We start from the raw sequence: 24,032 nt of genomic DNA, 5'->3' as shown, positions 1-24,032 counted from the left end.
TTTGATCCATCCGTGTTTTCAAATTAAACCCGCCACAACTCGGGTCCACGTTTACAAAACACTTGCGGGCATGACAGGGCCACGTCGATGCTCGAGGGTCCATCGCATCATTCCCAGGGGAGAGACAGACAGATCTAGGACGGTAACTGCACAAAAGCACCAAGAGAGGGTGCAAAAATGAGCCATGAGGTGGGTGCGTGTCTGAACATCACGGGATAACCCCGCATCAGTTGGTTCTCCTGCCACCACAAAAGCCCCCCTCCTTTACAGACACACCCACAGATACCGTATCACAGCATCATCAAGGCTCAGCTTATACCATCACGCCAGCAAGGAGAATGTGATACCAAACAAAGACCACACTGTTTTCTGTTCCTTTCGAGTTCTCCGGACTACAGCCAGCAAAAACAGCTCGTTCACAACAACAACAGCCGCGGTAACTTGCGTATGATCTCTCCGCTACAACAGGATGTACCTGTTTCTCGCTGGGAGCTTCATGTGAGGTTTTCTGTTATTCATCTCTCAGTAACGTGGGTTTTTCCTCTTTTATACATAATATTTGTCTAATTTTATAAAATGCATTTTCATAGACTATTGTTAAGGCACAGAGGAGTCTTCTGTCAGTGTTCAGACGCCTCTTTGGTAACTTGATAAATACTGAGGTCTGGTAAAAACCCGCAAATCTCCATAACACCGGCAAGGTGTTTGACTACGTTACGGTAAACAGATACGCGTGGCCCGCCAGCCAGCCGCTCACGCACACACGTGCGCCTTTAAGGGGCCAGAGATTCTGACCTTTTGCAATCTGAAATTGCACCACCGGGACGACTGTCAGATGATCAGCGGAGCAAACATTTATGCGAGTTTAACATGGTCACTCGCGTCCCTGAACATGGATCCCACTCGAATTACACGTGAATTATAAATGGACAAAACTCACTTTTTAATTTTGCCTGCAGAGAGATAGGCGTGTGTGCCTGTGGGCAGCAGACCAGGACTGAGAGCAACAAAGCGACACGGGGGAAGGGGGCGGAGGGGGGGGGGCAGTGTACCCTACGCTTCGGTTCACTAACACAGCCGTGTATGGACACGTCTGTCAGACGGAGCCGTCAAAACGATCCCGTCCCAGCAGAAAAAAACAAGGCAAATCCTGGTCCACCAAGGGGGCTTTCTGATGTCATAATTAGCAATTAACACGGAAAGCGATCTTGTACGCGACGTGAAACGATGGCCGCTTCGTGGATGAAAACAAATTACGGGAGCATCCAAAATTAATTATGGTCAGTCTAGATTTTATTGGGACGGATTGGAATGCGGATTCCGATAGCTGTGGCAGTTGAACGACGTACTCAGAGGTCATTTGCAAACATAAAAACAAGCCCTTTAAAAATGCATTGAAGAACAAAAATAACTTTGGAGTATAATGATGGGCTATTAACTCCATGAATGGGTTGCAACCACATTCCCCCTCAAAATAAGTGATGGGGGTGTTTATTAAGGTCTATGGATTACAGCCAGAGGCGGATGTTGTCAGTTCAGGGGCCCCACTTGTCCACTGGCCAACTCCCAGTGTAATGACTGTTTGGGGCCAACAGGGGGCCCCATACCTCAGGGGGCCCACAGAAATGTGTGGTTTGAGTTGGAAATCCCCTTGCTGGCGTGATGGTATAATCTAACTGAGCCTTGATAATGCTGTGATACATCTGTGGATGTGTCTAAGGGGGGGAGGGGGGGCTTTTACAGTGGCAAGAGAGCCGATTGATGCAGAGAGATCAAACCCGCGGTTATCCCGTGATGTTCAGACACGCACCCACTTCACGGCTCATTTCTGCACCCTCCCTTGGTGCTTTTGTCACCAGGTAACGCCATGGCAACAGTGGGACAGACACGGATGGGCTGAGGCGCTAACTTTGTGGACGGGTCCCGCGAGCCGTGAAGGCCGCTCTCCCTCACGACAGATGGCAGGCCCAGGTGAGCTGCGGACAGTCTGGCCCCTCACAGCGCCCTGGGGTGGGGGTGGGGTGGCAAATCTGTTCCGGGCCTCGTCCTCCTCCCAGCCAAGCCCCTTCCTTTCTGCTCCTGTCTCGCTCTCCCCCGACTTCGTCCTTGAGGGTGAAGCAGTTTCCTCCACGCATTTACACTAAAGTTCCCGTCAACATACATTAAGAACGAACAGCGCTACCCCCATAATTCCCTGCTGCAACAACAGCCCAGCTGGCGGCAAAACAGCGGCATTCAGTGACCGTGACAGACGCCTGTCCTTGTGGAGAACGTGGGGAGAGCCCCCCGCAGGTCAAAAGCTATATATACACGCTCTTTATGACCACAAAACCTGGTCGCCGTGCACACAGCAAGACCACACCAGCCTTTGGCAGCAGAAGCCCCTGCCCCCCCCATTTTTCTGCCCATTAAGTTGCCCTACCACCCTTGATGACTCGTTGAAACTACCAGGCATCAACGTTAAAATGCAGCAGTCGTGCACATATCCGAGCAGGACTGGAATCTGGAAGACGGGGATGGGATGGGCGGCGGTTGGGACAGCACAGGCTGTTCACTCATGACTGGATATTGGAGAACTGGCAGTATCCTACCAAAGCTGTTAACGAACCAGAGAGAGGGGGCGTGACTCAGAGGCACCATCGCCGTCCCACTGCGGAGCGTGACACGATGTGGTCAAAAACCAAACAGCCCCGCTGACCCTAGAAGGTCCGAGTATAACAAATATTTATCGTTACTCTTACGGTCATTTGGGAGCTGGCTGTCTCAGACAGGCTGGCCTCCTTTGTATCCCGCGATAGGTGATCGGCAGCCGAGAGCTTAGTCGGGCTGAGCAAGGGCCGCGCTGTGCTTCCCTGCTGCGCTAAACTCAGGCGGAAGCCAGCTGAGAAACTCAGCGACGGGCTCATCACCGCACTCAAAGCAGGAGAGGCGACCTAGAGCGGCCCGCCAATTACGCTTAGCGACTGGCGCCACACGAAGGCCACAAGGTCCGTAAAACCTGCCAAGGATCTCCCGCTCCTCCACGCTGGCCCATTAACGGTTTAATTGACCGGTCTCACTGGTTCCCGCTTCCCCCATGATGACCGGAGGCATGGCTTGCCAATGTGGGCGGGGCTCAAAGGTGGAGAGTGGGGATGGGGGTGGGCAGGAACTTTCATAGCATCCCCCCCCACCCCAACAGACACAGACAGAGGAGGGGGCATCATCTTCCTATACAGTGTGCCGGCTGAGATTACTTGGCCAGGCCCAGATTCTGCGTTCCAGCTCCCATCCCCTCCCCCCTCCTGTTGGCCTTCTGGACTGGGCTGTGGTCCAGCTCCCGCAATGCCCCAGAATCACCCTCCGCTGGCCGCATGCTTATGAGACTCCTGGTCACCCATCTCGTGTCCCGTGACTTTCAACAGGACGGCGTATCTGATTAGATCTTTTTTGCATATTTTAAAACCGAAAGCTGTATGTGTGTGCTTGCCGGTGGTGGGGGTATGACATCATTAGAAAAAAACAATGCAATTCTCTAACACGCAGCAAGAAAATAGCGGAATTCATCATTCATCAAATGGACCCATGGGACACTAAACGGTTTTAAAAAAAAATTACGAAATGTAGTTGCATCATTATTCACCATTACACATACAGTAGTATTCGCATTGTAGCCATTTTTAACTAAGCACTTTTAGGACAGATCCCCAAATTGCTACCACGTTTCCCCGCCAAATACCAAGCTTTACAACTTTATTGCCTCCCGGTCCGCTACACTGCTAACGCTAACACGTGTCCTTCTAATCCCCCACTGTCTCTCTTGCATAACCTACTGACTCGTGCTGGCTACAAACAGACAGGCTTTGTGACAGGGGTCGCGGGGTTAACGCTACGGATCCTCACCCTCTTCATGACACAACCGCAGTTAAAAATGGATGCAACTAAAATATCCCCAATTAGACAGGCCTGAAAAAGGGACACCGGTTCACTGTTCAAATATTTGCAGCAGGCATCAGTCCTGTGTCATCACAAGGACTCTTTTTTAACAAGGTTACTTAAAAAAAATACAAAGTTGAGTTGAGGTGAATAAAATCTGGAAAAGGTCCAAAGCTCCAACAGCTCAAGCTGGTACCAGGGGTGAGAAGGCTTGGAAAGTCACTGGTGGGTGGGATCTTTCAGCTCGGCCAATCACAGTCTGGATAAACGCAATCAACCAATCGAAATACAGATGGGATCTCTAAGGCCTTTGGCGACTGGCTGAATTTGATGATCATGCCTCCTGAGGATTTTCGAGGCCTCATTACTCCAATTACAAACTTAAACCTTCAGATTTCCCCCCGACTGGCTGGCTCCATGAGGTTTGAACGAATCCGCGTCCTTCAAAGAAACCAGAAGCAAGAAAGATATTGGCGATGACCTGCTGCTTCTGGGCGAGCGAACTGACCTGAACCCCTGTGGATTACCGCTACCGTCGTCCGGAAGGCATCGAGCCAGGGTTAGAATAAAGAAGGCTTAACAAAAAGTAAAAAATGAAAACATCCAACAAATAGGGCAGCAGGAGGCACACTTAGAGTCTTGATTAGTAAGCAACATGGCTGCCGATTCACATTCCAAGATGGCCCACCTGCCCAGGCATCTCCTCCGGCAGAAACACAGATCAGTACAAACGGCTAAACTGTCATCTTTGTCTCCCCAGATAAGAGAATCTGTTAATCACGGGAACAGTAACAAAACCTTGCTATTAATCACGCCCTCCAAGCCCCCACAAGGCCAGTGTCCCCATCCTGCAGTGTCCCCTCCCGTTTTCAGGCACTACCTGGGGTGACGTTTTTGTTTTTTTTTTTTAAAACAGACATGGAAGCCACACACCCCCGGAGCCCTGTGCCCACTGCCTTCCCAAACCACTGCTTCAAACCATTCAAACAAGGATTTCACCCTCATCCTTTTAGCCAAATGCCTCTCAAGAATTCCATGGGGTTCTGAGCGAGCAGCGGGAACACGCCTGGAAGGACCAGAATCGCGTTACGGTGGGACCGCCGTGACCCTGGCGGCCAGCTGGCCGCGGCTGACAGTGACGCATCTTGTCTGAGGCACTCGCAGGCTTCTGCGTCGGTGTTGGTGTTTGGCAAATACGCAAACACGCCTCTTAGTTTGCGAACAAAGCGAAACTTTCATACAACTAGGTTTTTTTGTAGCTGAAAGGCTGGTGAGCTTTGTACTCAGCCGGTAGGATTCCTTGTGCGAGTGAAAGTTCTACAAAGGGGACGTGGTGAGACAGCTCCCTCTGAAAGGCCTTTGAAGAGCGGCTTTGTTTACTGAAAGGATGTTTTCCAGGTGGCTGACGGTCTTCCTTTTGGCCTCGTGTTTTCCTTGCGCATGAAGTCATGCGGCTCGATTAGCATTTTAATAGGCAGAAGTCGGCACCTTATTTTGATTAAAATGGGAAATCCCAAAGGTATGGAAGGCCAGAAGGCCCAAAAAGCACAGCGCTCCGCTCAAGTTATGAATCAGTTAAAAGTTAATAGACAGTCTGTAGCGAGCAGCTTGCCGCTCAAGTGAAACAGAAGATAGTCCTCAGGAGAACCCCCCCCCCCCCCCCCAAAGACAAACAGGAATTCACCTGGTTTATCCTTTAGTGCTCTACAAACACACAGAGCTCAGAAATGCTGAGATGGACTTCCATACATTTCAGAATGACGGGAGCAGTTCTTCCTTATTAACACTGTACTTGGAAGGTTGATGTTCAATTCTCCAGCAATCTCACAAAATGGTGACTTTCCCAGCTGACGCCGCTCAGAAACGCGTGCATCTCGGCTGGGGAAAGGCGCACGCATCCAATTTAAAAATAGACATAACTCAATTCGGAGTGACTCCATTTAAAAACAAGGTCAGAATGACAGTCTCTCAGTTCACGGAGCTTAAAGGACGACAGCGTGGCGATGATCTGTTTTTAAAAGCTGCTGAATTTATGATGATCCACTCACCCCCCCGGGCCACACATTCACAACACGAGACCCACGAATGATAAATTGAAAGGCAAGAATGACACACAAATGTCTGCACAACAGGAGCTGCAAGAGCTGTACATGAAACTGAGGGATGGCACATTCATGCGAACGAGAACTAATCCTAACCTTTACCTCATTTAATCCCCCCCCCCCATTTATGTGGAACAATCTGTGATAATTTCGCAGAATTGCAAAAGGACATGGAAACAATATTTGCGTATTGCACTTTTCGGAAAACATGGGCAAACATTTTCCCACGCGAATCGACGGCTCCGAGCTGCAGGCGATAATTCAGCAAAGCGCTAAATTTGGGTCCGAATTGTTTCCAGAGACGCAGCCTCTGTCCGTTCAGGGGTTTAACCGCAGGACCCTGTCCTCCTTTTTGCGTTAAAAACAGACCACCGGCTCACAGACAAACGCAGCCGCTGGCTTCGTTCGGAGGATGGACTCGTGTCCTGGAAAGAGAAAGTGGGGGATGAGCCCACAGGGGTGCGGACGGATGGTGGGGAGTGCGGCCGCCCGCCATGGAGGGTCTCCAGAGCAACGCGGAGCGATGTGCTCGGGAAGCAGCCCCCCCGTGGGCACCCAAAATAAAACCAGCCCGTGTGTGGCTGGCCCGCTCCCCAGCGCTGACGCCCGTCTGGCTCTTGTTCGCGGAACGTGCAGACGGACTTTATCAGCTGCCATTAACGGCGGAGCAGGGAGCCGCTGAGAGTCCAACAAAGACCTCAGTGTTCCAGCCTTACAGCGGCACTGAACAGGCAGCCAGAAGCCACTGTCCACTCACAATGGGACATAATTACGCACAAGTGCACACACCCGCCACTCATAAACAGCACCATTGACCATTAACACAGGAAAGAATTTGATATTTTGAGGGAACCGAAAAGTAGATTCTTATGAAAGGGGTAAAAAAATGAGCTACAGTCATTCAGAGGGACACAAGGCCCGGCATGTACTGAGGCCTTTTTCAGCTCACAGTGTTACATTTGTGTGAAACGCTGAACTTTTAAGAGGCTTGGGGGGGGGGGGGGGGGGGGGTGGCGCCCACGCAGGCCCCACTGCCTGGAACACTGACATGAGGCACAGCTTAATTATTTAACGAAATCTGGGAGGATCAAACGGAATAATTCATAAGCAGGCAGTAAACAGAACGGCACAAAGCCCGGATCCCGGATTTGGGGGATGAAACACACAGGTAATTAAAGCATTAGGGCTCACGCACATTTAGGAATAAGGTGAATGTGCAGGAAGGAACGAGGATCGTTAAAGGCTGAGAAGCAGCTGGACGAAAAGTGAAAACCACAGAAATCATTCGGTAGAAAAACTGTAGAAATCATTTCGAAAATAAGATTCCAGCCTCTGTCAGCCGGTGTCTGGGGAACATCTCAGGCCGGTGGCGGGGGGCAGAGCGAGTGCAGTGCGGGTAGCCTGGAGGTGAGTCATACACCCCCACTGCGCTGCTTCCTACCGCCTGGCCGACGTGGGGGTGGTACAGGTACACCTTGGGGCTACGAACCAAAGCAGCATGTAAAAGCTGTAATAAAAAGCAAGGCCGCCCCCGACGGTGGCCAAGGTGGTTAAAACCCCCCCCCTGGTTTTCACTCAAGGGTTTCCCGGCCACACACAGCCAGACAAACTGCAGACACGGCGGAACCCAAATCTGAGGCTCCTCAGTCACGGTCACACTGGGGATCTTCATTACCCCCCCCCACCCCCCAACCTGGAGGAAATGGCCTGTTTCCACAACCCTGACTGGCATGGGATGGACCCCCATGAGAGGGGGTGGGCGTCACACACACAGAGTTTTGTGACATCAGATTCCCTGCACCCCACTACAGTCAACCAATACAAAGAAATAAATATACAAGCCTGGTGCATTTCCACAGCCTGCTCAAGTGCTGCATCCTCCGCCATTAAGCTGCGTGAGGACGCTAACGATTCATTCTGCTGCATGTAAGCGAGGCATCTTCTCTGTGCCATGGATGTGAATCACTCTGGTAATAACAACAGTACTAATAGCAAAACATACATGAGACTCTGTCAAAATCATCGTTCTCAGCAAACTGCTTGACCAGCTCAGTGCCCATCACCATGGAAACCTCCCAGGAAAGGACATTTTACTTCCTGTTGCACAGTCGCCAAGGTGACGCCATGGTGTCACACACACACACACACACACACACACACACACACACACACACACACACACACACACACACACACACACACACACACACACACACACACACACACACACACACACACACACACACACTTGATCGCTCCCTACGAAGCTTGGTCCTCTTGCGTCACCGGTGACGACTAGCGCAGATGTCTGGCATGCGGAACATCCGTGGCACGTGTCCATGGCAACTAGCCGGAGCTAGCGCTAGAATTAGCGTTTGGTTTATCCGTGTTGGGCGCTGAGGTTCCGGGAAAGGCATTCCCGCAGGGGTCCGTCAGACTGACAGGGAATGAGAGCTGCATATTCACCACATGGAGCAGGACACAAACGAAAAGACAACCTACTTCCCCAGATTAATACGGTGCAGGGAGGGGGTCAGGGTGTATGGCCAACAACTCTGTGTCATAGAATCATGTTATTTCCTGTGACTGGGCTCTAAAATGGCACAAGGGTGACTGAAGTGTGTTACGGGTTAAGATACGAACCCCCCCCTCTCCTGTGCAGATTCTCATTCCGTTGCCATGGACACAGCGCCACCGGCAATGGGGAGGCGAGGGCGGGGGCCGCACCTTGTTAACATCACCCTCTGGAGCAGGGCTGTGATGGAGCTGAGCCGTGACTGTGCGTGCACGTGTGTGTGTGTGTGTGTGTGTGTGTGTGTGTGTGTGTGTGTGTGTGTGTGTGTGTGTGGAGGTGTGCACCCTTAATAAGAGGACAGGGCTCCATTTTAAACCAACCTTTCTGTAATTTTCCAGGAACTGTTCAAACGCAGAGCTACCTGATAACACACCCATCCAATTTGGAGATATGCAAACACAAACATTTAAATGGGGATTTCCAAAAGACAGACTTGGGACAGCAGTAAGGAGCAGGATAACGAGCGATTGTGGGGTTTTTTCCTGCCACAGGCTGCATTTTGATAACGTCAGACAGCTAAACACAGACGATTCCCAGTGTCGGCAGCTGCTTTCTGATGCAAAAGTCTCTGCGTTCGGCGCGATACGGCGGGATAAGGCGGGATAAGGCGGGATAAGGCGGGATAAGGCGGGATAAGGCGGGATAAGGCGGGATAAGGCGGGATAAGGCGGGATAAGGCGGGATAAGGCGGGATAAGGCGGGATAAGGCGGGATAAGGCGGGATAAGGCGGCCCTGAGCGGGACGCTGTGATTAACAGTGGAGAAAATGAGCCACAGATCCGACATTCCCCCCCCCCCACCCCCACCCTGCCGTTGACCATCACCGAACCGATAAGAGATTACTAGCACATGGCATCGTTAAGAAAGCCATTAGTGGCGGCTGACATCAGATTATTATGGGCTTTCAATCACTGTGGGGGGAGGGGGTCATTACAGCCCCAAAAACAGCATATTGCTCCGGAGCCCGGACCGCTGCCACGCACCATTACATACAAGATGGGGGCGAGACCGTCTCACCATTTACACAGTAAATGCTGCCTTTTTGCTTCCATTTCCTAAAAAAATCCCCCAGGCTCCCCCCATGTAAAATGTGGCCCCTATGTTCCCCCGGCAACGAGCGATTAGGGTTTGCGGTCTGTGGCCCATGTGCGATCAGCCCCCAACGATGAGTACCACCCCTGAAAGTCTTGTGCTGATTGGCCCGTTGAGAGACGAAGGGCATGACCCAGGCTGACAGGCAGGCAAGCTGACGAATCAGTGGCCAGAGGAGGCCAAAGGGGTGTGCCTATGTGCAGATAGTTTTCATGACCCTTCCCTCTGGTGAACGGGACCAGGTTATGGGCCCCACGTCCGGAAGGAGGAGGCCTGCTGGGTACACAGACCAAAGCGAAGAGTGAGTGTTCAGCTGAGCAGAGGCTTCAAGGCAAAGCCTGGAGCATTTTTGAGGAGTAAAAATTGAGGAAGGGCAGGTGCCTATATTTAGTTGTAGTTCCAGGAACGATAGGTCTGTACTGTGGAGCTGTTATCGAGAGAGACTGTGACGGCTGTGGTTCTCCAGTAGGTATAGAAAGCGGCTCTACACCAGCACCATCCTAGTCCACCCCCATACCACATCCCTTCCTCTACACTAGTGATTCTCTAACTCGGTCCGTGGGCCCCACTGCCCTGCTTATTTTCCTGCTATCGCTGCCCCACACACAAGTCCCAGCTGTCTTTCAGCTTCAGATTGACTGAACACACCTGATCCAGATGCCACAAGTGCTCCCTTCAGGCCTTAGAAGTGCAATGTTAAGGTCCTTGGAAGCAACTAAATCTTTTTTCTCTGTTCTATGTCGATAACAGGCCATAAACCTGCGCCCCCCTCACCCCACCCCCACATCTCGGTCACGCGCACGAGAGGCCCTGCCTGGCAGCAGGGGCACAGAGAGATGGCTCTCTGTACAGGGTTGATAACATAGACCCTCTGATTTGGGAAAAGGGGATGGGGTTTGGTGGGGGTTGTGGGGGGGGGGGGGAGTACACCTTCACCAAACAAAGAGTGACAGACAGCACCCCCCCGGATACATCCACTTGGTATTGAAAGACCAGAGAAGCAGCCAGCCAAGCCAGAGAGCATCAGGACCGGCATCCAGTGGTTCTGTGAAGAGACGCCCCCAGAGAGCCGGCTTACCTCGCGTCCCGGTGGCCAAGTCAGCCACCTTCTGAAAGGCATCCAGGAAGGCGGCAGCGGCCACCAGCGTCGTCCTGAAACAGAAGCCGGGCAGCTGGTCACTATATGATGATACTCGACCGGCACCCCAGCGGACAGATCCCCCCCCCCAGACCAAGTTCAAGACCTCAGCGCCCTGTGATGGTCGATTGAGAACAGGAGGGTGCTGAGGGGGAGGTGGGTCCACCCCTGTGTGATGTCACACAGGATGGATGGGATTATTCCAAGGACAGCCGCTGGTGTACATGCCTGACGGCAGCATTTACCAGCCGCAAGGCCGTGACCCCGGGGAGGAGCAGCACCAGGACACAGAGCCCGTGTCAGGTAATAAACAGCCAGAGTAAACGAGCCTCTTCACGGCCTTTGTGCTGCAGCACTGTAAACACCGCGCTCATTTTCGCACGCAACAGTAGCCTTCTAAAATTGGCTCTCTTTTGTTTACTTTCAACATAAGCAAACAAGTCTGGAACATTTAGTGCGACATGATAAAGCGGAACTCGGAGTTTGATCAAACTGACAGGCTGCAGCCTTTCGAGTAAAAACGTGACCGTTTGGCATTGAACTGCTATGTTTAAGGGTCAAACAGAGGCTCCCATTGAACCAAATGGGTCCATGGGTTAAAACTCAGAATTTCGTTACTGCTACCCTGCTCAAGAACGAAAATCGAACCCAGGTCGGCCCTCATCCAGCCAAAAAGCACAAAGGTCGGTTCCAGCACACCGGGCCACTTTATAGCCTGATGAAAGTGATCAATAGAGCTATTTGCTTACATTAACGCCATGGCAGGAGAGTGGGTTATGATGGTCTGTTCAGTTAAAATTAACTGGAAAAGTACACTGGTGTGCCTCAAGTGGGTAGCAGACTGGTCACGCACAACCGGCAGCCTCTCACGCTTCCCTACTCCTTCTAATAAGTGTCGAATTTTATTAGTGAAAAGCCATTTCCAGAACAAGTTCACCACCGCTCAGAGCCGCGCCTCACACACCGGAGACCAGGCCTACACACACACGGGTCTATTAAAATCCCACACTGTGCTAAAATGAGAAGCTGTGGCCAACTCCGCCTAGAACATCCATGCCAGATTTATTTATATGGCTCCCTCGACACATAAAGAGACCAACCTTATCATTAGCCAATGATACAAGTTGAATCTGTGAGTGACAAGGGAGGGGGCACTCTGAGGGCCAATCAGCTTCCAGCTGGGGCGACTGTCCCTGTGGTCCCGCCCCAGTATAGACCTCTGGCGCGAAACCACCCAGGGACGTTACTAGGAGGCCCCTCTGTCCTCCACCCTTCCCGCTTCCAGCAGCAACCATATAAATGTCACGTGACCCAGCCGATCGCTCCCTGCATCTCGCCGCCAAACGTGGGCCGAGAACCGAAGTTCACCCACAATATCAGGGCTGGGGCCCGTGTCATGTGGTCAGAAGCCAAAAAAAAAATCGCGGTCTTTAACAACCCCTACACATCCGTGTAGTTGCCTGGAAAGACAAAAATTAGTCGAAGCCAAACACAGGCCTTGATATCTCTGCCACAAGAAAGACAAGAAGCTTCTGCAGTTAGAGGGTCCTTAGGCAGATTTGGAAGGGGTGACCTAAATTACAGGGCAAAGATCGCTGGAGTTCATTAAAGGCATCCCCATAGCCTGCTGCTAAGATTACAGGCACTTACATGGGGGGGGGGCACATGAGGCATGTTCTGCCTGATTACCCCCAAGCTTTCCGTCAATGGCCCAGCCTTCGAGGTCCGTGCCTCAGGCACTGACTTATGGGGGCTCCACCACAGAAGGCGTCGCTCACCCAACCTGGACGAGGAACCTTCCAGAACACGGCAGCTGTCAGGAGTGCCAGTAAAATATAACCGGAACCAGTCTGGTCCAAATGTGGACGCAAATACCACTGGGGATGCACAACAGAGTCGAGAGCAGCGGAAGGGAGCATACGGCAGTCCATAGCGTCACCCCCCCCTCTCGAGGCACCGTCGGGACGCAGATCGCGTCCTGTGCCTCTGCATCCTTGAAGGAACACGATTACACCACCTGTAACAGTGTAGGCCATCGCCCACAAACCACAGGGACGAGTTCCCCACTCAGACCCCTGCTTTGTATCCGGCGTATCCCATAATCCCTCAGAGAGGAGGGCTAACAGGCTTGTTCCACCGGAGGAAATCAAACCACAATGGTTGTATTTATAAATCACCAGATTTCAGCTACACCTCTTAGCAGGTGACATCCAGAGCAACATTAAAATCATTCAGAAATAACTTTTAAAAGCCCAATCTTTAATGTCAGCGGTAATGTTAGACTATTACTAGACAGTAGTGATGTATTTATGAGCATAACCAAGCCTGTTATACAACCAAAGCACTTTAACAAAACTTAATAAAATATTTATAGTAACTCCGATAATATTAATTGAGGTCTTCCGTGACCTCGAACAATAAACCCTGACTGGATATATTGACAATACTTATTTAACCACATAATTTGGCTTTGAAAACCAATCAGCAAAGACCTAGCTCATTAACCCTAACAATAAACATTAGCTACACGCCAGGATTCTTTATTTAAATATGCCTGCCTTCCCTGCCACACATAGGACACTGATTAATTGGAGTTTACAAAAATCCATCTATTTCAGAACTGGCAGAGGAGGTGTGAGACTCGACACGTTCCAGCGAGTCGGAAGTGCAGGCATGATGGTACCGTGCGGGGCAGTCAGGAACAGACCGTAATCCTGTCCAGAAAACAATCTCCCCAGGACGAAGGTGTAGTGAGAATCGAAGAGAGGCAGGGAGGGCGGGGGGGGGGCAGCTGACTCACCTGAGTTGTGACTGCAGCTTAGCGGCCTTGCTGATGAAGTCTTCCCAGATCGGGTAACTGCTCTGTGGGGACACAGAACAGCCTTTTGAGACAAAACCACACTTTACTCAGCTTCCATGTTAATGCTCTTCCACCATCCGGGCTTTGGCGGGGGGGGGGGGGGGGGTGGAATAATCTGATTTTGCCCATCTATAGCTCAGCGCAACCACAGATCGCCACACGTGATGTTTGAGGGAAGTGGGTTAACTGCCATCCCACAGCGGGGGCGGGGGACACAAAAGATCTGTGGGCCTTTGTTTAAGTGCACTGATTAAATAATGCAAAAAAAATCCAAATGACTCAGAATAAGGTATCTGATTTTGTGAAGTAAAAAGGGCCGAAAATTATTTTCAGTTGAAGACTCGGAATCATTTTCAATCTCAAATAATGGCTCATATTAATCAATCAAGAGTCAATATTCCAAAGTCCACAGACCCACTGCCGCCATAGTCCTGGCGTGACTTTGCCGGGCACCACTGTCAAAGAAACACCCCAAAAACAAGAACTGCGTGGGGTGACGTTCACAACCGAAATGTTCTATTCAAACGGAATGATTGTGATGTTTGAGGAAGTGGCTGCCCCAGGACAATGACCAGCGTGTTCCAGATGACCCGCGTGGGACACTTCCCGTCCGGGCAGAGGCCTGGCAGGACAGGGAAGTGCTGCAGTTAGCCTTTAGCTACGAGTCGCGGACGCTGCGATTACCAGGCAGCTGAATAATCGGATTATCCTCAAGATGGCCGGAATGTGTAGAAACGGAATGGAACCCAAAAGCGTTTCGCAATCTAGGCCCAAACCGGTTTTAAGCCATAAAAATCACAGCGGGCCGGCATGCTGTGCGCAGAGACGTGAGACACGCAGGAGGCTGAATTCCCGAATCCTTGGGAACACATGAAAGGTCCCAAAAGAGCGTTTGCCCCCTACAACCACGGCGTACAATCACCACCTCCATCACAGCTCACATGCAGCAATTCTCCTCCCAAGCATGTCCGGTCTGAGGTTCTTCCAGTCCACATTCTCTTCTTCTCTGGGGGTATTTTCAGCTTGTTACCACACCAGTGAGGGGTATTTCACAGTTTAAAAAGGGGCCAGGTGGGTCTATGGTGACAGGAGGCGTTCGCCATGGGAATGAGGGTATATGAATCACGCGCGCTCCTACAAACATCGTTTGGATGGGCTAACGAGCAGATAAGCACACAGGCAGCACTGGGAGCGGCACTGGGAAAGGGTTCTGGTTACCAGCTGCCTTTGCCTACCCAGGATTCGGCATTCCGACACACAGTTCCCGGCGATTGGCGGCCATAAAGGAAAACTCAGAAGGTTACATCTTCCATAGCTATAAACACAGTTAAAAGAGTGTTTATAGTGGAATTTCAAGTAAATTGACATCAATCAACCCTTACGTTGGTAGGTTTCCCGGATCGGAGCTGCAGAATATGAGACTCTACATTAACACCTACACTTGCACATTTAACCTCACGAAGCAGCACACATAATTTATTTTTATTAAGCAATCTAAGGCGTAAACGCATTTTATTAACCTATCCGGTCGCGTTTATTAAGCAGAGCCCCGCGTCGGCGTGTTTACTTCCCGAAAAGCTGCGCTTGGAGCCCCAGGCGACCCACCCCCACTCCCCCTGGGGGTCAGCATTCCTCCGGCCCCGAAGCAGGTGTGAAGCGGCCCGGGAGCTGCCAAGCCAAATCTCCGCATTTTAATTCCTAATTCCTATGCAGGAAATTACAATCGGAATAAATCCCGTATTTTGGACATTCACTACCGTGGGGGGGGGGGGGGGGATTAACGGCGAAATGGCAGCTCCTTCCTAAAACCCAGCCGTTTTATACACAAGGTAAAGCAAAGTAGCATGATTCCCGTTTGCTGTTTATCTTATTTATTCAGAAAAATACCCAGGAAAGCCATAGGATCTGAGATCAAAGAATTATTAACCAGATAATCCGTCTGCCAGGATCTGTTAATGAGAAACAAGATCTGATTTCCCGTCTCATTCCAACACTGTTGTTCATAACAAGGCAATAAAAATGCAGGTAGTTCAGACGGCTGTGGACCCTGTCAGTCACCCACCTACCCAGAACCGCAACATCTTAAGCCGGACAGACGCTCCTCCGGATGAGCAGAGTGAGTGGGAAGCGCGCTGTACCGCTTTCGGGCTCATCACCCCAGTAAATTACAATGAGACACAAATAGAAAGATGCCACAAGTACTACTTCTTGAAGCCCCCAGTGCGGATCCCGCCGCAAAGATACCCCTTTCTCCTTATAAATACGGGCGCGCTAATGTCGGATGTTTTTATCTTGCGGCACAGACACATAGAAATCAAATGCAATTCCACAATTCATCAATAATTTACTTAGTTAACCAGGGAAACGTTAGAGAAACGCAAATTAAGAGCTGCCCGTGTCAGCAGGATTTGACCAAATCTGTCCCCCACTTTACCAGCTGGTTCAGAGAAACTTGGTCGGAGATGAATTTGCAAGAATGAAAAAAAGCACCGGAGATGTGCGATCTCGAGCCCCATGCGTGATGCAGGAGTCAGTGTTAATAATGCGATCCTACTATCAGAATCAAAATCAATTCTTCGCCCTGTAGTCTATTAAAAGTATAAGGAATTTGTTTTGGCGCAGGTAGTGGCTTCAGGATGAGATTTTAAAACACTGTCAATAAAAAAACACATAAAACAATAAATATAGGGTAATAAAAATAAAACTGAGATAGAATAAATAACGTGGTATTAATAAACAAATATGTTAACGCATAAATAAGGGTGAGGCGATCAGACATAGGCTACAGTTTTGGGGCATTTGCAAAGAAGCCCATACCCCATAAAGAGTCAATAAGAGTCTACAATGGGGACAGTGGGTGAGTAATATGAATTACCTTCATGTCGCTGATCACGGTCTGGAAAAGTCCTCCAAGCGCGCTGCACTCCTTCTCCATAACAGCCTCCATTTTCCAGAAGGTGAACCTGGGGCTCGGAAGGTAGATCGCCGGCCAGCTCCGGCAAACGATTCGCTCAGCGGTGCTGGACGGCGGCAATTCAGAGCGACCGATGCAATGAAAGGCGATCGTGTTATTCGTGGCCCATCGACTGGGGGAAATTCGAAGTGGACTGGAGATTGTCGGGGGTGGGGAGGGTCTCCCCGGCGGCGATTCAGCGCAGCTCTTCGGAGCGGGGGCTGCAAAGGCGCTCAGCAGTGCGATTTAAAGCCCACTTTCTGCTGGAAATTAAAACGCCTTCCATGTTCCTCCGGCACGAATCATAACTAAAAACGCCGAAACAGGTCGCCCTCCTGTAATGTAAATCGCCCAAACGGACGTACTGAAGCGGATTCCAATAGAGTAGCTTCGGCGGCTGCAGCGTTACAATGCAACTCTCCGCAGCTGACTGGGGATGAACGCTCGGCCCCGTGCGCGTCCCCGAACACCTGGAGCGCGCCCGCGTCGGCTCCGCCTCTCACAGAAGCTATAATCTTTATTACTTAGTTTGACTGGAAGCTGTGCCATGTTCACTACTGCATGCAGAAAATTAAATGCTCACCTTTCAGTGTGCATTAAGCATGTGAATGTGTTGCCAGTATACTGTATTTGTGTGTGTATTGTAATGCAAAATGATTTATTTGTGAAATTCCTCATAAACTTCTTTGACAATGTACAAACACGTACATGTATCTATGAAAAACGAAAAAATGGATAATTCCCGGTTTGTATCCCCAACACAGTGGAAAATGCATCCGAATACCGATGGCAGTCCTTTTCAACGATGCGAATCACTTAAAGATGAAACAATTACATTGCTGTTTACAGTACATTCGCACGTAAGAACATTAAACCTCCACACATAAGGGAACTGAGGACACCTAGTGGCTGACGAGTAACCTACACATTTTATACCAGTGTCATACTGATTATTTTAAAAGCTCACTAACTCGAATTTGACGAAGGAATGGTTACTTAAAGTCAAGTTTTAGATACAAAAGACGGCAGTCTAATAAAATGAAGTCGAAATAATAAATCATAAATGACTGTGGAAAAAGCAATCACATTCTCTATAACTTTCCTTTAGAACTAGTTGGCATAATTTGCTGGAAGATAGGCGCAGGATAGCGATATATCAAATCTTCGTGACTTCCTGGAAGGACAGCTGTGTATCATTTAAAGATCATTTCCAGTTATTTATATTTAAAAGCGTAAATACGGAGATTTTGTTAGGTTGTTACATAATGAAGAAGGGAAATTCTTCATTATGAAAACGGAATTTCAGTCTTTAATATTAACGGTACATATGAAAGTACATGAGACATATTAGTCCAAACATATAGCACATACATTGACCTACATACATCTCATTTTAAAATCATGATTTTCCAGGCGAGGAATCTGGCATTACAGTAACGATCCTTGTGGAATTAATCCCATGTCCGAAGGCCCGGAATTGAGTATAATGAAACAAAAAAATTATAATTGGCTGACAATTATAAACTGGGACAATTCCAAATTTTTTAATGTTCGGAAAAAAAGAACGAGCATTTGATGGCCAAAGGGTAATAATTACAAATCTACAAACCAATATAACACAAACAAAGATAAAATAGATTTTATATGCATAGCATAATAATAATAAAATATATTTTTGGTCACGGTCCCTTGCGATAACGGTTAGATTTGTATGGCATAAAATAGCCACAAGGGGTCGCTTCAAGAACAAACGTATTGATTTCATGTGAATTTCCAAACTGGCATAGATGTCCGTCAGGTACTGAATCCTGATCTCATCTATATGTAATACGCACAATACACCCAGTTTCTCCGTCCTGCTTCTGTACTCTTTCAACCGTTATCTCCTCCATTCGGCCTCACAGCACATTCTATATTGTTCTCTTGCACGTTTTGCTGCAGAAAAACTGTTGCTGTACGACAAACATTCAGACGAGACCTGTATCATGAAGTGAGATTTGTTGATTAGATTTGATAATTAGATACCTTAAACCCGACAAGTTAGCCACAAGCAAGAAATTCTGCTTTGTGATACTTTCCCCTGCTATCAATCTCTAGTGGAGAGCCATAGCCTAACACGTGCTTAACAAATGTCTGTATCCCTGCTGCATTTTTTTTATTTAACAGATGTGTTTCCCTGCTGTTGTTAGCGTAGTGTGAGAATCGATATGGACAGAGTCGTTTAGGATTATGCATAATTATATTTGGAATGTGACAACAAATTAACAGTAAAACCGTTTGCACAGGAAACAGCTGTTTTTCTCTTTTGTCAGTGCCCTTCCTGACACGAAGGATATTACATATTTATGGGATATTAACGGACTCCAATCCGCAGTCACGCGAATTCACAGCCGCTGACGATCTGCACGCGTCTCATGTCCGTTTTCCGCTGCCAAACAAACGTCTCCAGCCGCGAAACCCCTCAGCGCCGCATGACGTCAGCTTTACCCACGCTGTGGAGGACATGAAGAAGATTTTTAACCGAGTCGACATCTGCAAAGCTGCCTGTCTAGACGGAATTTCAGGACACGTTTTAAAAATATGCAATAAACAATTGGCTGCTGTCTTCTCGGACATATTTAACGTCTCACTGAATAACTCAACTGTCTCCAACTACTTCAGCATCACCACTATTATTCCCGTACCGAAGGCAAACAATGTGAACTGCCTCAATGACTAACCAACTCTCACGCATCTGGCTTTATGTCTCACGCATCGTGTCCTTAATGTGGCTCAGCTAAAGTCACTAAAGGCACACCGTTGCCAAGGGGTTCGTCCCACTGCAGGGATGCGAACTTTGATCAGCTGTCTGGTGTGAGATATTCAGTTTGAGACAGGTCTGCACGCACATGCATTTACATATATAGATGTATGTCACAGTTTTATTTCCTTGTAAAACAGTCTGTAGGATTTGCAAACTATCCCAGCGCATAGATTTACCGTGAGACTTCTTGCGTGAGTGTCACCCCTTGGCAACGGTGTGCCTTTAGTGACTTTAGCTGAGCCACATTAAGGACACGATGCCAGACAGTTTGGACCCTCTGCAGTTTGCCTACCGGCACAACAGATCCATGAGGACACCATTTCACACACTCCACACCACCCTGGCCCACTTAGACAATAGAAACTGCTATGCCAGGCTGGTATTTGTGGATTACAGCTTGGCTTTCAACACTGTCATGCCAACCAAGCCGATCCAGAGGATGTTTGATTTTAGATGGCAGCGTGCATAGCTGCAGCACGGTTTATGGTGTTATTACGCTATGTTCTGTGTGGTGTCTTTTGCATCAATTTCATCATAACATTTGCTGAGGACACCAGCATTGTGGGATTGATCACCAACGATGGTCAGATGGCCTACAGAGAGGAGGTGAACCTCCTGGTTGAGGGGTTCCATGACAGTAACCTGTCTCTTTACATCTGCAACACGTCAGCACCGAAGTCGTGGTGAAGGAAGGCACAGCTCAGCAACCACAGCATCTTTTAGAATTAGAATTTAGTGATCATTGGTCATTGTTAACACGCCACAGCACACAGTGCACAACAACGAAACATGTCCTCTGCATTTAACCCATATGTGACTTTCCGTGACATAGCAGGGGCAGCTAATTCAGCGCCCGGGGGCGGTACTCTGCTCGGGGTGCCTCAGTGGTGCCTTGCTGGTCGGGAATTCGAACCTGCAATCTTTCAATTACAAGTGCGCTTCCCTAACCTAAATGAGGAGATTCCCTAACCTAAATAAGGAGATACTGTGGATAAACGGTAAAAATATGTTGTTTGATAGCGCCAGTCTAAAGTCAGACATGTTTTTTGGTACAGCTTCCAGTCAAAGTAATTTTTATTTAATTTCCCGAATTATTATTATTTTACTCTACCTTTTCTTTTAGTTAAAAATAATGACAGGTCTCGAGAAACCCAACGCACACGAATACACATTGGCGCCGTCAATAAACGTAGAATAAGCCTAGATCAGTGGAGATTCTAAGGTAGCAGGTAGAAAACTTGATGGCTTTATTAATAAGTGTATTTAGCAGCTACAAGGACAAAATATATTAAAATGTTCTTTATTCTAATGGTAATTTAATAAACACGAATAAACAACATTTAAGGTGGTTTTACCCTTTCTGGCGGTCCATCATCCAGAATAATGCCTGTGTGTTTTTTCTTTAGGTTCTCGTATATAACGTACGCTAGTGGCTAAACTTTGCCCGGTGTAAAACCACGTTTTTGTTTTTGCGATAATATGAAATGTTCTCACAATTACATAATGATATTGAAAGAAAATATTTGTCACATTGAACTGAAGTGTTTTAGAAAAATAAATAATAATAATTAAAAAAAAAATAGAAAAAACGACGCGTCGATTTAACATTCGATTTTCATCGTAGACGTCATCGCCTACGGCAAATAATCGCGGCAGCCCTGGTTTGCTTGTGTACCGAGCAACGACTGTTACCAGTTTGTGTGCTCAGTTCTGTGGCCTTAACTGGCTATATTAACTGGGTAAAATGGTGGTTACTTTCACAAGGCGTCACCTAACATGCAACGATAACTGCAAAATGGACAAGAGCGTGTAAAGCCTGCAGAAGTTTTTATTATAGTCCGATTTCATGTATGCAACAGGTATTAATCGGCTGTGGGTAACATTTGGAGAACTCTTACACCTTCCCAGTCGCCCGCCTGAATAAACATCAATGCATATGCACAGCTTTTATATAAGTGTCCTAAGAAGCTGCTTCCCCGTTCTCAGAAATATTCATCATTAATCATTTATGGCGGATGGACACAGGCTGAATGCTACTGAGATGGTTCCCCGTCATAGTTTAATTTTCTTCAGCCCAAGAACGGCACGCGCTGGCCATTAAGCATACCACCCAGGCTTTATTAGGATATCAGCTCTCCTCATTAGCGACAGGTACTTTATTTACATGTATACGATAATGTAGCCTTGCTGTCCCGCTGTGCCAGAGCCCATAGATCAAGCTATCAATCTAAACCACTGATTAAAGAAAAAAATATTTGTAGTCTGTACTTATTTTTCATCTGTAAAATTATGGCTTCTTAATTTTCAACTCTAGGGGGACGTCATAGTAATAATTACAAATATAAACATAGAATTCTAGTATAACGTTTCTAATAAAACCTATTTTTAAATTTTTAATATTTCCAGAAGATTTAAAATATTATCAAACTCCCCAGTTTTTTGGTTTGGGTTAGAAGTAGTTCCTGTGACCCAGATCTGGTAACCAGTTAGAAGGTGGATGGATGGACGGATGGACGGATGTTGATTAAAAGGAGTTGTGGCCAGGCTATCTACCTATGATATGCAGACCAGTTCATACTGGTTTCAACAGGATTTATCCCTAGGGTAAACCCCATACATTATTTTGTAAACATATGACAATTTCAATTGAAACTGTCCCCAGGGGATCATCGCAGTTTAACCAGACCCTGGGGTAAACAGGAAATGTTAGACAGACATTTTGTCATACGTTTAATACACTGTTGGATTTATTTGGTTTAAATTCTGAATTGACCTTTTTATTATCGGTAGCTAGAATCTAATGCTGGTAAGAGAGGTAAGGAATTGGAGCTGTTACAGCACACCTCCCACACGACAAAACACCTCAGGGATGAGAACCCAAGTACAGCCGTGCAACAGGTGATACCTCAGCACCAGATTAGTCCGAATGGAACTAATCCACGTCTGGATATTTACATGTACTTTCTGAACCCAAATTTTTCATCTCTCATTTTCCATGTATCCCATCATGCTCTCCACACAGACACACATATATACAGAAAAGGCAGGTTCAGAAGTTTATTTTGAACTGAGAACCTTGCTTCCTTTATGGAAGCTGAGCTCAGAAGAGCAAGTACCTTCACTGCCCTGCAGGTTAATGTTCAGTAAAGCCACACATGGTCAACGGGATCTTTCTGGCATGGAGAACTGTCAACAGGTAACATCAACACTGCACTGTGGGAACATCTGCCTCCATGATCTCATTGCCATTCATGCTTTCACCCAAAGGGCAACTGGGACGGTTGGTTTCAATGGTTTGGCTTAATGTATTGTTATCATGCAGTAAAAGAGCACTGGCAGGATAATCACCGTTTGGGCTTTAATGTGACTGCTCATGTAGTCACGCATGTGGGACCTTTCCAGACTGTTAGTATGAGAAAAAAAGACTCATAAAATAGGCAAACAAAGAGCCCATCAACACAGAGGCTATGAAAAAGGGGAAGTAATTTACGGAGTCACTGACAGCAAGAGCAGAGGTTTGCTGTCAACACTGGAAGGGGTCAAATCAGCCCCGAATCCCCCGCCACCCTGAACACACACGGAACTCCGACAATATCGGTAGGGGCGTGTCACTGCAGTGTGTATCCAAATCTGTGCCCTTGTGTGACACTGTTCAGAACAACACAAACCATGTAGCAACAGCCAGCTGAAGTCTTTTGTTTTACAGTATCTGTAGCTCATAATATACATCTTTGATGGTAAGTCCAGATTCTGCCGGAACTGTTTAGAAATTCACACTCACACTTTGACCAAAAAATCATGAAGACAATTAATTACAAGTTTTTTGCAGATCAAAAAAGTTCAAATGATGTAAGACCATATAGGTCTTTTGAATGCTGTGCAGTTCTGAACCCTTGCAGCAAAAGTTAATCTAGTGTAGAGACATCGCCCAGTTAAGTCTTTTCACAATGTTGGGTGATGTTCCTGAATATCAAGAATAGATTACGTAAGACATGCTTTATGTGATCCTTTATGCGATGTCAACTTCATTGGACCGTCCTTGTGATTAATGACACCGGATGGAAAAAAATATACAACAGGGATGTACTAGAAGCGAACAATGAAAGGTCACTGAATGGTCATGTGACCTTTCCTGCAGCCTGGTTTTTAGCAGCAGGCTAATGGGACCCTTAAGTGCGCCAGATCCCTGCATAGATTAGCAGTATGTGCCCATCTCTGAGGATCTACATTTCCACCTATTACCTCCTGGATCTCCTCCACCCCAGCTGCAGCACAGATCCATACCGCGACCACACCCGAAATCTGACAATAAAAATGTAGAAGTCACAAACATCTTTAACAGAGGAACGTGGAAGAGATGTAGTCACAATTTCGCTGGTCATTTAAAGGAGGACTCAGGGCATAGAGTAAACACACATTTAATTACTTTTCCTCCAGTGAATCTTCATTTCCAGTAACACTGGCATGTAGTCCAGAACTGCGCCCAAATTCCCCCACCCCCACTGACCAAGCGGTTAGATACTGACTGGACTGATGGACGATTCCTACATACCTAAAGAGAGGTGCAACAGAAAAAAACTAAGACAACTGCATC

At 48.0% G+C, this 24,032-nt stretch overlaps 1 protein-coding gene across 1 annotated transcript in view; it reads right to left on the bottom strand.

The window, feature by feature from the left end:
- LOC125748864 (protein MTSS 1-like) overlaps positions 1-17,108 on the bottom strand; it is a 45,652-nt gene extending 28,544 nt beyond the window's left edge. The window contains 3 exon segments of the mRNA XM_049025523.1: positions 10,763-10,836; positions 13,623-13,684; positions 16,558-17,108. Coding sequence (XP_048881480.1) covers positions 10,763-10,836; positions 13,623-13,684; positions 16,558-16,629 — 208 coding nt within the window. The 5' untranslated portion in view covers positions 16,630-17,108.
- Positions 17,109-24,032: the final 6,924 nt, after the last annotated feature.

Source organism: Brienomyrus brachyistius, chromosome 9, assembly GCF_023856365.1.
Source record: "Brienomyrus brachyistius isolate T26 chromosome 9, BBRACH_0.4, whole genome shotgun sequence".
NCBI classification, from domain to species: domain Eukaryota; kingdom Metazoa; phylum Chordata; class Actinopteri; order Osteoglossiformes; family Mormyridae; genus Brienomyrus; species Brienomyrus brachyistius.
Note: the sequence above shows the minus strand (reverse complement) of the source record. Positions and strands in the feature narration are given on the sequence as shown.